Source organism: Phoenix dactylifera, chromosome 12 (assembly GCF_009389715.1).
Source record: "Phoenix dactylifera cultivar Barhee BC4 chromosome 12, palm_55x_up_171113_PBpolish2nd_filt_p, whole genome shotgun sequence".
Lineage (NCBI taxonomy): Eukaryota > Viridiplantae > Streptophyta > Magnoliopsida > Arecales > Arecaceae > Phoenix > Phoenix dactylifera.
The window spans coordinates 2,315,182-2,331,309 of record NC_052403.1 but is presented as its reverse complement, the minus strand read 5'-3'; the positions used below and the strand labels follow the sequence as shown (position 1 = coordinate 2,331,309).

At 35.2% G+C, this 16,128-nt stretch overlaps 1 protein-coding gene across 2 annotated transcripts; it reads right to left on the bottom strand.

Annotated features, from left to right (window-relative positions):
• Window positions 1-2,269: 2,269 nt before the first annotated feature.
• LOC103695746 (putative methyltransferase C9orf114 homolog) lies at window positions 2,270-15,642 on the bottom strand. Of its 2 annotated transcripts, none has more exons than XR_602288.3 (11): window positions 15,391-15,642; window positions 15,262-15,309; window positions 14,856-15,023; window positions 14,671-14,737; window positions 13,486-13,544; window positions 12,053-12,131; window positions 6,707-6,825; window positions 6,531-6,610; window positions 4,101-4,159; window positions 2,900-2,977; window positions 2,270-2,800 (listed from the first exon to the last, which is right to left on the bottom strand). XR_602288.3 is itself a non-coding variant. In XM_008777151.3 (11 exons), exons 1-11 carry the CDS (start codon window positions 15,616-15,618, stop codon window positions 2,744-2,746), a joined length of 1,053 nt encoding a protein of 350 aa, XP_008775373.2. In that variant the 5' UTR covers window positions 15,619-15,640; the 3' UTR covers window positions 2,270-2,743. The 2 variants fall into 2 exon arrangements, 1 of the variants encoding a protein (XP_008775373.2); XM_008777151.3 differs by having other exon boundaries at window positions 4,090-4,159; window positions 15,391-15,640.
• Window positions 15,643-16,128: the final 486 nt, after the last annotated feature.

Sequence of the window (16,128 nt, the reverse complement as noted above, 5' to 3'; positions counted from 1 at the left end):
TGATCGAATAAAAAACACAATTGAATAAAATACAAAAGCAAATATAACAACTTCAAACCACACTAGTTTATTTTTTATTCCCTGAATCCTCTTCAAATCATGTTTTAACAAAAACAAGTGAAGGAGAAACTCATCGTTGCAAAATGTGATCTATATTCATCAATGTTCATGGAAATACATAATAAGGATATAATGGCCGACATCTATTGGTGGTGGATCACAATGAGAATCTAAAAAAAATGTAGTTTGACATGGACCCTATAAGTTTTCTAATGTTAGGTTCTTTCTATATGGTAAAGAGGCTTTGCAACTTATACCAATAGAAACAAATCTTTGCAGCAAACCAATGGTCTAAAAGGACATATTCATTAGATTCAACATTTTTTTAAAAAAATTTCACACCACTATAATTCATTGTAACAAATGTAGGCTATAGAAAGCTTCATGATCCATCCATTGCTCTGGCATTCATTGTAAAAGGAAAAAAAAACCAAGTACAAACCTTTGCATGAAGCTTTGGATAGAACGACAGTGATTTCAAGAAAACAGAAGAAAACCAAACAAAATAATGATAATAATATGAACAAGAAGATTCGGAAGATCACCTCTACATTCTATTTACCTTCGGTTATCTACCAAATCCTTGGCCTAGTTAAGAAAGGATCTCATATCCTTCAAGAGTGTCGATGCCAGTGGAAAAGTCGACCATTGTTTGATTCCAGCCGGCTCGCGCCACTTTAAGGTGGTGGTCAATTTCCATATCTTAATACATAAAGTTCGAGTTGTATGGCTTCAAGTTGCTCATCAATACACTGCATGGTATTTACTAACTTTAAGGTGGTGGTCAATTTCCATATCTTAATACATAAAGTTCAAGTTGTATGGCTTCAAGTTGCTCATCAATACACTGCATGGTATTTACTATTTGTGAAGGAAAGACCACAATGTGCTTTGGTCGACATTCAATGTTTTCCTAATATGACAATCACATAAAAAAACTTGCATCAAAAATAAAAAAAATAATCACATAAAAATCAAAAAAATAAAAAATAGTATGCTTTAACATAATCTTTTATCTTAGAACATAGAATCCTAACTTGTAGATGTCAAATTCTCATTGGCCCATACCTTAGGGGAGATTTATAGTGTGGGTCTTGTTCCTACAATCAATAATTCTAAAAGCAAACAATTATCAAGCATTCCTGAAAAGGTGGTGCATTTTAGCATTTGTATGGTTCATTCGCCGAGAATTTGAAATCTAGGTGAAGCCATCTATGCATGTCAATACATCTAAAGCTATTCTAGACATGGTTGAATTATGAAAGAGAACTTATATACCATGCTTGGTGCTATCAGGGAAATTAGTTTCAAAAGCACACAGCCACCCTATCAGGCATTCTTGAAAATGCAAAGCATCATGTTACCTTTAGTATTTAGTTCTATAGACATCCAAAATGAGGTGCTCCAAGTTAATTTTGATGAGGTTTTTAGAATTGGCACCTCCTTCTTAAGATAATGAAAGGGGGATAAGGTTTGGTGTACATGCCATAAGACGAGGCAAGGTCAAGGAGACTACTAGGAAAAGTGCCAGTAGCTTGACAATCAAGCTCGGCTCCTACTTGCCCAAGAAGCTGGGAGACGTCAACTGTGGACACCTATTTTCATTCCAAGTTTGAAAAAACCCACTTTAAATTTGTTCCATTGGTGGTCATTTTGTGAGAACTAATTGAGACGCCAAGCTTTGAGCCATACTTCATAAATATTTCACCTTCTAAACTTGGATGTTGACAAATTTAAAGGTATTCTAATGAAAGTCAACTTATGGAATGTCATGCTTATTGCCATGTCCAAAAATCGGCATACTGGAGGTCTTAGACGATCTTAATAAGACTTTGAGTCATGATAACTGAAAATAACGGTTTCGAAAATCTAAGGTACCAAAATATTTAAAGCCATTCCAAAGAGAGTTCGTGTCAACTAGGCTCAACTTATGCTCGATGTCGTGTTCAAGTCCCGGAAAGGCACCAATCACCTAGTGTGATGCAATCATGCAATCATGTTCCATTTATTTTATTAATCATTGAAATTTTTTTAGAAAATTAGGATAATGGGAGTTCCCACCAAAATCCGGTTAAAGGCTAGATTTTTATCCAGATATTGATAACCGAGCATAGCAATTTTACCAACCGAAGTAGTTGTCATACAACTATAATTTTGATTTTAAATCATAATAAAATCCAAGGCATGCTCAGTGGTTAACATTTTAAGATAACAAATCCAACTATTCCCGATCTTCTATTCCGCTTCTAAACACAGCCTTAAGCCCTTAAAGAATATGCAACCAGTGTTTTCTTGGAGTGCCCCAATGGTTAGAGGATTTGTTATTATAATTTCTAGACATCCATATCCTCATCAAATTTGTAAGAATTTGGAAAACAAATTATAGTGCCTTTTGACAAAATTCTACATTTTCAGCTTGTTTCTATCCTGATCACTTGACCATCCCGTGTCTAGTTGCTTCCATGAAGTACTCCTTCCAACACTAATCATGGCTTCCATTTTTCATTGAAAAATTCACAAATTCACAAGCTTTAAGAGGAAAGCATTTTGGAAACCAATTGATATCCTCCATTCATGTCACTCCCCAAAAACAACGCTGCTTGAAAGATTTCAATAGACAGGAACACAATCTCATTTAAGCTTTTCCAAAGCTGAGTGACTTGCACACCTTTCCTTTGTCTCATTATGCTGCTCGCTTTATTGGCTCTTGGAAATACTGTAGGGATATAAAAATGGCCTCCTGAAGATGAATTATGTCGCAAGATTTAAGATATAAATGATTGCAAATGTCAATGAAAAGTTGGAAGTACAAGCAATTTGATCTGCCAAAACCAGATACCTCGGTTCTTATTGTTCTGCTTCCCTGAAGAGGACATGTGTTCAAGTAAGAACTGAATACATCATGAACACTTTTTCCCTGCAACAAGTTTCACCAAAAGAGGACTTATAAGTGGCAATATTATATATGTAAGCTTTACATTGAAGAAAATAAAATTATATTATTGACAGCCTCAAATTTAGGAAATAATACTTCTCAAGCTATCTTTGCAACTATTTGCCAGGTACTTGAAGATAAAAACATTGTGTCCAGTGAGCAAAGGATGCATGCATAATGTGCCATGCCTCCAGTCCCACTAACTAATCATCTTTACCCAAAAAAATGTTAATGAGAATTCAATGCATAGAAATATCTGCTCGATAACAGCTATTAAATATATCAAATCTAAGGTCGTTTTTGGGAACTTCAAACGATCAGCAAGTTCAACAATATGGTACAGGTCTAACTGGCACTAGTTTGATGAATGTGAAATTTCTCCTTTTCACTCTAACTCTGATGTGGAGGGATCACATTTCGGTTTCACAGAATACTTGAAAATGTTATGGTTCCTCTAAGAGAAACAAAAGATTTGTGTTCCTTTTTACAATGTCTATGATAACACTGCAAAAATTTTATAATCTAAGGCATGCTAAATTGAAAACTCTCTCAAATTTGCAACATTGTTGGCAAAAAACTCCATATGATAATTGTAAATTTGTCTATACATAAGATAAAGCGACTTGTCCCTTGTACAGTAATTGGCATTCTCATGTCAATAAATTAATTATAGAAGTTTCATTAGTTAAATACAGATAGATAGAAGCAAGGCTTGTTATTCGTAGTGATCTTCATTAATAGGCCAAATCCATGGCAGCAACTACTCCTAAGACAGGCTTGTTATTCGTAGTGATCTTCTGAAAAAGTATACCCTTAGGTTCAAAAAAGCAACAAGGCAAGCTTACACTATGCAAGTGATAAGGTACTCGCTAGTTATGTTTAAGGTCTGGTCTTGTATCCATCTGCTGAGCCATTTCTTTTGAGCAATATCATATCAGAGATAATTTTTCTTATCACAATTGAAAGAGCATGAAGCATTTCTTGAAAAAGTTCAAAGGAAAATCTTAATTATATTTAGTATAATTAAAACTCTACCATTTCATCAATGCAAACATCCTAAATCTGGTTTTAAAAGTTAATGACTTTATCTACACCTTCAAATTACCATCTTCTTCTATGCTCTCTTCCAAACCTCCAAGTCCACCAAAGGAAATCAAAAGGTGCCTGCAAAATTAAGCATTCAATTAAAAGAAAAGGAAATCAACAAAAAAAAGCAAAAACTGAGATTAAGAAACTCAAAAAATTTTAGCTGTTGGAAGGTCCATTAATATAATTAACATATTACATAGTATTACTAAGTATGAATCAGCTAACAAGATCAAATGTAGTTCCCTATAGAGTTTAATCCACAAAATCAGGAAAAAAAAATTAAATGTCCATGAGGCATTGTATAGAAGCTAGACATATCAACATCTAGCAGTAACCGGTTATCATGAAAATTCAAATGTAATTAAAGAACTAAAAAGACAAACCCACATGATCAACTAGCAAGGTCATCAACATGATCACTCAGCAAACAGGACTTGTAACATCAATCTATATGCAGCCTTTTTTTTTTAAAGATATGCCAACATGATTTATCTAAGCTTTTGTTTATCTATTTTGAAGTGGGTTTATATATCAATTAATTATTAGTTACTTTTCATGTCCATTACAGATACTTCCTCAAGTTAAATAACACCAATTTCTTCTGCCACTCAACTCTAAAATTCGCGACCCAAATCAGAGAACTCTTGTTTTTGAGGTCGTCATGGTTGTACAGTAATTGGATATCCAAATTCTTGATCCAATGACTCATCCATGCAGCAATAGGCTACTTTTAAATGCTTTGAAGTAGTGGGAAGTAGATAAGTTCTAAACAGACAAAAATTGGCCTTTTCTTGCAGCATGTTAGGCCAAATTAAGTCAAGTTAAAGACATTTTCATTGCCATGTATCAAACATTTTAAAGAAACTAACACAAACTATCATAATATGGAATTGGAGAATCCAAGACTAAGACAAGGAGCTCACCTTTTGAATTGAGAATTTACTTGTTTTACCAATTATAACAATTTTTTACAAAATAATTATAATGAACATTCAGATTAAATTTCATTTTCCTCGTGAGACCAACCCATGAATATAATTATAATCCATGAATGCAAGTTGCATTAGAGGGAGGTAGAAAATCTCACTAGCTCACATCTTAATGTACTAGTGTTGTCAAAAGCAGCTGCCTAGGCACCTAGGTGGGCACCGGAGTGCTTAATTTGACTGGGCTGCCTGGGTCAAGCCTGCTTAAACCCTATTGCTTGAAGGTTTTCTTTTCACATTTTTCTTTTCCTATATGAGCCATACAGGAAATGGAAGAGGACAGTGAAGGTTACTACCAACCTTGTAACTAGCAGCTGACCAATGGCTATCGATAGGTCAGCAGTAGCCATGCAATACAATAACGGCTGTAATGACCAGCACTAGTGCCAAGTTTGTGTATATTTTTTCCTTTCTTCTTCTGTAGATCAATCTTCATCTTCTTCTTCACCTTCGTGTTGTTTCTCTTTTTCTTCTACTCCTACCTCTTCTTCATCTGAACATTCTTTAACTATTTTCCCCTAATTTTCCCCTTTTGTTCTGCTTTGGTTGTGGCCCTGCACCCTGCTGGTTGTTGCATCCTACCCTCCTCCTCTTCCTTGCAAGGCGCTGGCTATGTTGTGCAACCTGTAGGCTGTTGCAGTGGCAGCGATGCTGCTGCTACTCTCTTCTTGTGGATTTTGCTTGTTGAATTTCTTAAATGTGAAAAATAGGTTTCATGATGCCAATATTGGTGAAAAAAGAGCATATATATATATATATATATATATATATATATATGTAATATATGATATATGCACATGTTTATTTATGAATATAATTAAAGGCATTTATAATAAAGTTGTAACTTAAGGAACAGAAGAGAAGAAATTAAGGGAGAAGGGGTGCTCCACCTACTTAGACTTGCCACCCCATTTCTTTATGTGCTATAACAGGGCAACAAAAACTAATGGCCTAAAGACCAAATAGCCCTTTGGATTTGGTTGGCACAATGCATTAACATGACATGAATAAAACATGATCAAACTTGACTATAACCAAGAAACCTTCAAGGCTTCAACACATACTAAAACTAATTCAGATACAGAAAGACTTTTTCAAGAAAATTCAAGGCAATTGATATAGATTATGCATCCATTTATTTTCATGTACAATTTCACAGACAGTTGGGTGTGTAACATACATCAATAAAAGAGTACCAAAGCATAGGTGAATAAAGTCAGAAAAGAGCACTACAAAGCCACGTAGTAAAAGACCAATTAAGAAATCTAGCATGATATGAACTAAGAAACATGACATTTGTTATAATTTTAAGCATGTCAAGAAGTAATTTGTTCAAATTGCCACCCAAACTTTACCGAAGACTATATGGTACAAAAATTGAAAGACGAAGCAATATAAGGGTTAGGTAAAAAAAATGATGCAATTTAAATAATTAACTACTGAATCGTGAAGGAATGTACCGAAATGGAGGTATAATAAGCTCTGATGAATTAACAACAAGGCCATGCTCTGAAGTTCCAATAATATGATCGTATCCACCCTATGAAATTCAAAATCTTTATAATCATTAACAAGACAATTCTTTGTGCATGGTCATCAACAGGAAAATGATAGGAAGAAAGAACCTTTTTTGTACCTTAAATGGGCAATTCTTGAACACACAGCTCAGATTTGAAGCATATCTAACTTTATACCCCCAATACAATCCCATTTGTTCTCTTGGGATGGAGGGTGTAACAACTTTTTTCAAACAATCTGGATAAATGTAAATGAGGGGCATTATTAGAATTGGCAACATGTAGCCCATTTCTATCTTACTTGAACAGTGAATGTTCACCAACAGAAGAATCTTAAGGCAAAAATAACTCTGGACTAACAATTATGGATCCACGTGATAGTTGCAAGGGGCAATTGAATCAATCATGGCATGTCTGAGTTGAAAGGCTTATCATGCAAGGAATGCAATATACATGTAACCTTCCATTAAAACATTAAAAAATGCAATGGAGCAAGAGTTTCTAAAAGTTAAGAAATCAATATAAAGGGTTTAATGAAACTCACATGGTTTTCTGGTAAGAAATTACAAGCAAAGTCAACATCTTGAGTAAAATCAAAGTTTGAATTTAACATCTTTTGGCTTTAATCCTTTGTTAATGGACCGGTTGGCTTTGATTTCCACAAGGTTGCAAACAACCTTGTGAACGATCACTGGCTTTTCTTAAGAGTTTGAAATCAATTTTCTTTAACTTCTTCAACCTAAACAATTACAAGAGAGATAACTCAGCGGGCAAATCTCAATTCAGCTCTAGTACATTTTGGTTTATAAGAATAAAGATCAAAGTTAATATGCAAAATATCACTAACAACTGTGAAGCTGAACTCATAAGCCACATGTTGAAGTTATAGAGAGGGTGACAGAACTATTTTTTTGAACAAAAACAGAAGAAATAATGAGAATTCATTTGGACACCCACATACAATCAATTTTCTATTACTTATCCAACCTATACAGTTTCAAGATAGATAAATCAACTGGAATACTCAGTTCAACCCTGTATTTTGGTTGTAAGAATAAATATCAAAGATGATATGCAAAATAACACTAATTATTACAAAGCTGAACTCATAAGCCGCATTTTGAAGTTATAGATAGGGTGATAGACATTTTTTTAAGAAAAAAAGAGAAATAAATGAGAACCCGTTTGGACACACACATAATCATTTTTTTTTTTTACACTTGTTCAATCTATAAAGTTACGAGATAGGTAAATCAACTGGCAGATCTCAGTTCAACTCTAATATATGTTGGTTATAAAAATAACGATCAAAGATGATATACCAAATATCACTAATTTTTGTGAAGTGGAACTTATATGTCACATTTTGAAGTTACAGACAGACATGGAACTATTTTTTCTTTTTACACGAGAATATGTTTGGACTTGCACAAAGATATATGTGCATAGAGTCTACAGTTGAGGCCATTTCCTTGCATAGGCAATTGATAGGAATGATCAATAAGAAGGAAACAAATCCACACCTGATCTTTATGTAGTTGGTGAAAGCATATAAATATACTTTGATACATCATAACAAGGTGGGGGGCTAAGGAAGAATGATGTGTCTTATTGGTGTTATAACATTGTCAGTGACTAGCGAGATAATGTGCTAGGATAGCTAAGTCTGTCAAGGAGGCCTTACAAAAAAGATCAAGTTACTGTAAAAGTTATCCCAGCACATTATTTTAAAAGACCATGTTTCACAATAGTAAATGCATGGTATAACATGAGCAAACCAATATTTTAAAATAAAAAAGCGCAAAGTCAAGGAGCGTAAGTTACACAGCATAGTTATCTCCCTGTTTGGTTGAACATGGTGCCCAAGCAAAAATAGCATTTGAATTATAAAACCATAAATAATACATGTTATAAATACTTTTAGACTCCTTACATCAAATGTTGGAAATAGTCTTTAAGAAGTGAGAAGGAAAAATACAAATTTCTGGGGTTCCCTCATTGAAATAGCAAGAAAACTGGAAAAAGCACTAGATCGACGATAAATAAAAGAAAAAAAGGCATTGCATAAATATTTAGGATGTCGGGAACATCATTGATTTTCCTCATTTTCTTCCATTTCCTATACTTCTTTCATCTCTGCGCTCCACCTCTTTTTCTTCACCTATTATTTCTTCTTCTGGATTTCTAGTTGGATCTAAGTTTTGATAAACAAAAGCCTATAGAAGAAAATTTTAGGGTAATAAGAAGATACGTGGATGCATGAAGTCATGGGATTGGAAAGTCAATGGGGGCTGGCGTGTGCAGTGAAAGTAGCAAGGAATTTGTTTAGTTAATCAGCAATCCACAGAGATATGGACGGCGGTGATTAGTCCATGGGGCTGGTATGTCCAGTGAAAGTAGCAAGGAATTTGTTTGGCTGATCAGCCATCGACAGATATATGGATGGTGGTGATTGGTTAAATAGATTTCTTAATGAACATTAACCCACGGCTGTAGCTGGGCAATCTCATTCAAACCCCAACATTATTTGGTTAAGTCCTAAAGTTTAGGGGGGTAGAGAGGAGGAAAAGATCAGCAATATCTACATAATATGCTTAAACACTAAACACCGAGGGGGGAATCACCTCCCATCAACCCTGCCTTCCTCCACCCTTGGATAACAGATTTATGTTTTTAAGCTTCTTTTATCACGATTTGAAGTTTTGAGCCAATATCAAACAAAAAATAGCACCAATTTGTTACGAATGCATTGTAGAACTCTACTGGATTATTATTATAAAGAATCCTATTTTATAGGAATGGATCTCAAAAGCATACAATTTGAATCTTAAAAGATCTGAAGCCTCCGAAGGAATATTTTTTCTCAGAACAAAAAACAAAACTTAGTGCTACATCATACTTGTGGGAAATAGATCTTCTCAAAAAAGTATGTACTTATGATAGATTCAATGAGTGCATAAGAATGTTTCTTTGTAGGTTAGTTATGTGAAATGGGCAAAATCTATGACCAGTTTTTCATAGATACACATAATTATATCTTAACTATTATTACATAAGAACAAAGAAACACTTAAATTAATCTAATTGTTAACATAAGGTGAGATGCCCTTATATTAATCTAAGTTGTTAACAAGTAAGCGCGCATGAAAGAGAGGAAGAAAAAGCGTGCGGGGGAGAAAGAGGGGGTGGAAGAGAGAATCTCTTACCTTTTCACCTAGACATTTCCAATACTACCACCTTCCTAAATACTATCCATTCTGTAGAGAAATGATAAGACCACCTTTAGCTTAAGATACTGATCATCGCCAAATCTCCACCATTCATGTCCACATTTCCTCACCTCACTTTATACGTAACCCTAATCCATGGCTCACCCTCACAAATTAATGAGATACTCCAAGTGTGGGAACTATGTTAGCTTTTGGGACACCTTCAAAACTGTTGTCGCCTCTCCCTTTGCCTATATATATACTCCCTTACCCAAGAATAAAGAAATTTTTCTCATTTAAGAAAAGTTGAGTTAGCTAAGTTGTCCATCCTTCATTCCTCCAATCTCCTTAGCTTACAAAAACCTTAATCTCATAGCCCTTAGATAGACTTTTAAAAACTCAAACTCTCTCTCTACTCTCAAATCTTTTATTAAACCCTAGGTCTTCCGTTAAAAACATAATGCTTTCGCATGTCTTAAAGAAAACACTCCATGAAACCTAACTTTGTTCTCCATATCCAAGTTGATGACCTACACTTAGCTCCACCCTTTCCATTCCATCATCTAACCCTAAAACTTTACGTTTGCCACTACAATCCCTTCAAAACCTTCGTATCTTTCAGCCTTTTGGTCTTCCATGCATCACCAAAGCACGAAGAAGAGGCTTAAGCCATTATACTAGGCTTAAGGGGAAGCCCCTTTGCCTCAAGGTTTCTACCAGGAAACTTTTACCTTGGTAACATACCCACATTGGAAAGTCTCCTGAAACTCAAATCTGCACATGCTTCCTATGTGTTTCCTTCATTCAACAATTTTAAAACTTCTCCTTCCTTGCATACACACCTGTACTCGCTCTCATAGCTGCACCCTATTCTAGCAACCATGGTCTTAAGAGGCTCGAAACTTCCCCCCAAACTGGTAGAAGATCCCCTTCATTCTTTTCAATGAAAATGGGCTTGTAACATTCATTCCTACTTTCTCTATCTTCTATCCCTTTATTATTTTCTGCTTTGTTTCTTTGATGCCTATCATAGGCTAACAATGGTAGAAGCTTTTGTGTTCTTTATAGAGACACAAAAAGTTAGAGCATCTTCTCTCTGTGTTATTTTTTGACCCCTTCCATATGACCAGTAGCTAGCACAGTATTGTGTGTGTGCATCCAGGTATTTATATAAAAAACTCTCAGATTGCCTCTAGGTTGTTACTGAGGATTTTGAGCCCACATGCACACACCAAAACATCCATGCACAGTACCAACCTTAGAATTTGTTCCTCTCCAGATTCTGCATCTAAAAGGCTTGAACCAATATCCATTGCCAATGTGGATAGCTAGTAAACAGTGGTGTTCTATTTGGGACTTCCACAACAGCATCATGCCCTTTCAGTTCCTGGTCTATCACTTGGCTCGCTTTAGTAGTACTTACTCTTGTCCACCACCCTTTTATGGGCACATATATTCATCTCCTAAACCTTGGGATGTTTTAGCTGTCCACATTGGCATGTGGGCAAACACCTAACTTACCCAATTATATGCAAATTCAAATTTTGTACATTAGTGAAGTCAATATGTTTCCCCAATTTCCTATAGTTTCCATTAATAGAATATCAGAAAGCTCCCAATCCTAGAGAAAGGTGCTACAAGAATGATACACCTTCTCCCCCCACCAGGGACTATTGTCCATAGTTTCTTTAACACCCCATGACAGTGGAACATATCTTAGATGCTTATAAAAATGCCAAGAAACTATTACGGAAACAAAAAAAAAAAGGGAAAAAAAGAAAAATAGAAACCCCTGTGACACAATTTCCATGGAGGTTTTTAAATGATCTCTAACACCATCCTTATTTAATTTTTTCTCATTTCATTTTAATTATTTGACTTCATCATTGTAAACTTCTTCAACACACTTTTTCTAGAAAAAAAACTTCATATGGTGCTTTCTGCAACATTTCCAGCAAAGATGACAATGAATTATGACACCATAAGACATGGTGCTATGTCAGTTCTATTTAAATGGCTTTAACCATTGACAAGTGATTGATCCAAACCACGTAAAGAATACTTATGCATGGAACTGGAGCAAATGATGAACCAAATGATTTATACAACTTAATATAATGAATATGATTTGGAAAATTGACTATAATTTGCAAAATCAAAACAAATTTCAATGCGAATTTTAGAAAGTATCAATATATGAAATACAAATATAATACAATCTTTCTAATAAATGGAATGACAAACAATTCATTTTACCTGATTCAATATTACGGTTAGTCCCCATAGCTACAGTTATCCGCTGTCCAGGTTCGATAGCTTGCTCAACCACAACATTCTGCATCATCATATAAGTGAATTAAATGCAAGTTTTGGATTGGTTTACTCGTTTATCATAGTCGTTGCATATTGAAAAACTTACCATTTAGGTAAAGAGGAATGGGATATATTGACTATTTAAAATAATGGGAACAACTATAAAACTTTCAATTGCAGAGATCATTACAGGGTTCCTGATTTTAAGTTGATAATGTAATTATAGATTTTTTTTTCCGAATTTCTCGTGTTTTGCACATCAAAAACAGAATTATTATGTTGACTGCTCAATAACATATGAAGCTGGATACACATAGAACTCTGAAAATGCATGCCAAGTTCAAGTTACAGCAGAAGCTGAATTACTCAATGCTCTAACCCTTGCTGAGAATAGATTTGGGCCGGACTGTCTGATTTTCATATTCTACTAAATCCCAAGAAAGTCATTGAACTTTGCTCTGACATACAGAATTTTCTTCTATCAAGTAGACTGGATTTGAAGTATAATTCCCCTTTAATGCCCTGGTACCTCAAAGAGATCCTATCAGCACTGACTTATTACAACTTTCCTACAAGATCATATCAATGAAACTTGTGATTCAATTCAAAATATAAACCTAGCCCTGCTTGGTAAACTATAAAAACAATATTTTTTAGTCCTTCTAGTAAGGAAAGACTCAATATCAGGAACATACTAAGGTTCTTGATCATGTTAGGAATTTCCATTGCGGAGGAAATGCCTCTAAGATATGTTTTTCAAGTTAGGCATTTTGCAAAGCTTTTGTCACTGGAAGTTTGATATTTTCATCCACGTCTGCATAAGCATCCCAACATCTTTGCCCCTTCAATGACTTACCGATATTTTATGTGTTTGTTTAGTCAATAGTCAAGCTCAAGAAGAGTTGGTGGTAAACAATGTTTTTCTTTCACTGCTGGGTTTTGGCTCCTTGGATTGCCTTAAGTTTGGCCTTTAACTCAACATGTCTTGCACAAGTTGCACTAAACCAATATTTCAATTATCACCCATCTCAAACACTAGATAATGCTCGCATTGTAAAATCAGATAAATAAACTTTAAGCTTGAAAGCAAATGAACATTGAAAGGTACAGATTTCTCTTGAAAGGACAGTAAAACGTGAAAAGTTACAAAAAAGAAAAAGAAAAAAAAACATATACACGGTGCAAGACATATTGTGACAAGCATCAGAGGTTGTCCAAGTTTTTCCGATCAGCTTTATAGATATTCACTCACCAAGTAATCCTATTCCGGGCTAGCTCTGATATTATTTCAAGCATTAGAGCAAGATATATCAGAAAAATTAATTGTGAGATTTCTTAGCTAATAAAAGCTCTGACAAGCTTAAAAGAAAACAAACCTTACTCAACCCAACATCTACAAGCGTTCCCTTTAAATGATTCCCTTCCAATGTAACACCTGTATTTATGTTATAATCGTCATATCATGAAAATTTATCAGCACAAAAGTTAATCAAAACTTGAGGAAACTGTGGAAACTAAATGTATCTTTCATGTGTACTCATAAATTGTTCTTTAATCTTCAAAAAAAAAACATGCTCAGACAAAATGTACATCCTCTGTGTAATATGGAAGCAAAAATCAAAAATGATTTTCAGAAATGTTGCAAGTCTGATTGCTAGTTGAGACTTCACATTTTCGCCTTTCTGAGTATATATAGGATATCCCCCGACAAAAGTTTACACTCAATTGAACTGGAACTGATCAGATCGGTGAATAGATTTTTTTCATATCCCAAATGTTAACAAGTAGAAGGATTTGGATAAAGTTAACAGTGACAGTAAAACATATTCAAAGGAGTAGGATCATTGAGAAAAGAAGATAAAAAAAACAAAGTTGACTTGATGATCAAAAAACACTTTGTTTGCCAAAGATGCAAGTTACTTCAAATAGAGGATTAAGCTGAGATAGTTTGGTCATCAAGTAAAAGGCTGTCTCTCCTAAACTGCAACAGGCACTAGGTCCCATAAAACAGACAAAACATGAATCAAACTCATGACTTTCCTGAGAAGGGAAAATATTTTAATTTTGAAATAACTAAGCAAGGGACAGGCCTTCATATTCTTTCTAGCTGCCTGGTGCAATGTCATATTATGAAAACAAAAGTGAAGTTCCTAGTGTTGTTCTATTTTTGTGCATAAAACATTTACAATAGAGATCACCATAGAAAAAGATTCAATATTTTATTAGTAAGCCGTTACACACTTGTTTTTGCCTTGAAATAGAGGCAGAGCGATTCTTGATAGATGATATTCACTAATTCATTTTGAATGGGAGTCAAATGGATGTTTGACCTCTCCTATAAAAGGGATTGTGCATAAACATCTCATGCACATTGGGAAATACTCATGCATATCATGCTCTTTCTTTGAAATGCCCAATCAATCTACAAATGTTGGATCACCTAAATTCCAGGTGAACAATTTCGCCTTTTTTATATGCATTCAGTATAGTCCAACTAAAAGACTTCAAGCGTTTGCACAATAAAAGTTAGAAGAAAAAAAAAGAAACGAAAAAGATTCTACCTTCACGGTACAGGGACCATTCATGTTTTCGTACATGGTGAGGAGCATCAAGTGGGGGAAGCAAACCCTTCAAAGTAATATGAGAAAAGAATATCAAAAATACAAGTAAATGGAAATTTGTCAAATGGTCGAAGCACTTGCAGACACGAACTAAGAATTTCAGGAACAAAAAAATCTACGCTCACCACAAATCTCAAGCTATTGTGCATCGGAAAGAGCCGGCGTCGCAGATACTGTGGCGTCTCCAAATATTGCAAAATCCTCACAAGAAACGGCGCACCAATTTCACTCTCATCACCGTTCGTAACTAAAGATTCATCATCTGATGCAGCTTTATTATCAAATACTACCACCTGTCCATATCAATGAAATCTTTGCATAACACTCATTTTATCAAACACCTCTCCATCAATAATTTTAATTCCAACATTCCTGAACATCAAAGACTGCACTCAATCTTAAACATCAGACTCTGATTGTGAAAATGTTATCGGACTCACAAAGCATGGTTTTTACGTACATCAAAATCAAGATTTACTTTAAAGTTCATGGCCAACTTTTGTATCAACCCGAAAAAAAGAAAAAACTGACCTCATCAATCCGGAAAATAGTGGCGGCCCGGGCAATCTGACCGGCGAGCTGAGAAATGCAAAGATTCGAATTAAAGTTTTTGGTCATAATAAAATCACCTTGTGCAACTTTAGGGTTTTGGCGACGTACGAGGGTGGCGAGCTCGAGGGACTGGGCGTTGTCGATGATGGAGCCCGGCACGGCGATGCTGACCGTTGGCTTCTTCTTCTTCTTCTTTTTATTCTCCTTCATGTTCTCCTCCTTTTTCCGCTTCTTCCGCTTGCTGCTCTCGCCGTGCTGCTCATGAAGCCTGCTTCCATTCTCGGCGGATTCCGCTTCTTCCATACTTTCTTCTCTTTTGCTTCTCCGGCGGCACATACTGGTTCGGCCAAGTGGTTGGCTCGAGTTGAGTCCAGTTTTATTCCCACTCAATTCTACCAGGCTTGGCTTGGTGTCAGATCAAATCCATCACTTCAGAAGGCCCGAGTCAAGTTGGGTTGGGTCTCCTTTTGGATCATATCTGAGTTAGATCTGAGTTGGATCAAACCAACTAGTTATGATTAGCTTAATTAGGACCATCAAACGCTCAAGCTCTGGCTAAACTCAACCAAAAAAATCTCAAATCAAGCTCGAGCCAGAATAAAGTGCTTGAAATTAATTTCAAGCCAAGCCAAAAATCCGCCCAACCCAATAAAACTTGAATATATTTGTGGGACATTTTATATTATATGTTATATAGAAAAGAGATGATCAATTAAAGCTTCTAATTAGTTCATTTTGTTTTTGCTTTATTATGATTAAATTTTAATTTTGGCTTGAAACAAGTTTGGTTGAGTTAAGCTACAATTCAAGTGCAAGAGGTGCTTGAGTCAATCTCGAACAAATTCC

Coding starts and splice junctions, on each gene's coding strand:
- LOC103695746 (XM_008777151.3), bottom strand. CDS start 15,618: ATGTGCCGCCGGAGAAGCAAAAGAGAAGAAAGTATGGAAGAAGCGGAA. Junction 15,024..15,261: donor CTATTTTCCGGATTGATGAG/GTCAGTTTTTTC, acceptor TGATATGGACAG/GTGGTAGTATTTGATAATAA. Junction 4,160..6,530: donor CTTATTATACCTCCATTTCG/GTACATTCCTTC, acceptor TTAATTTTGCAG/GCACCTTTTGATTTCCTTTG.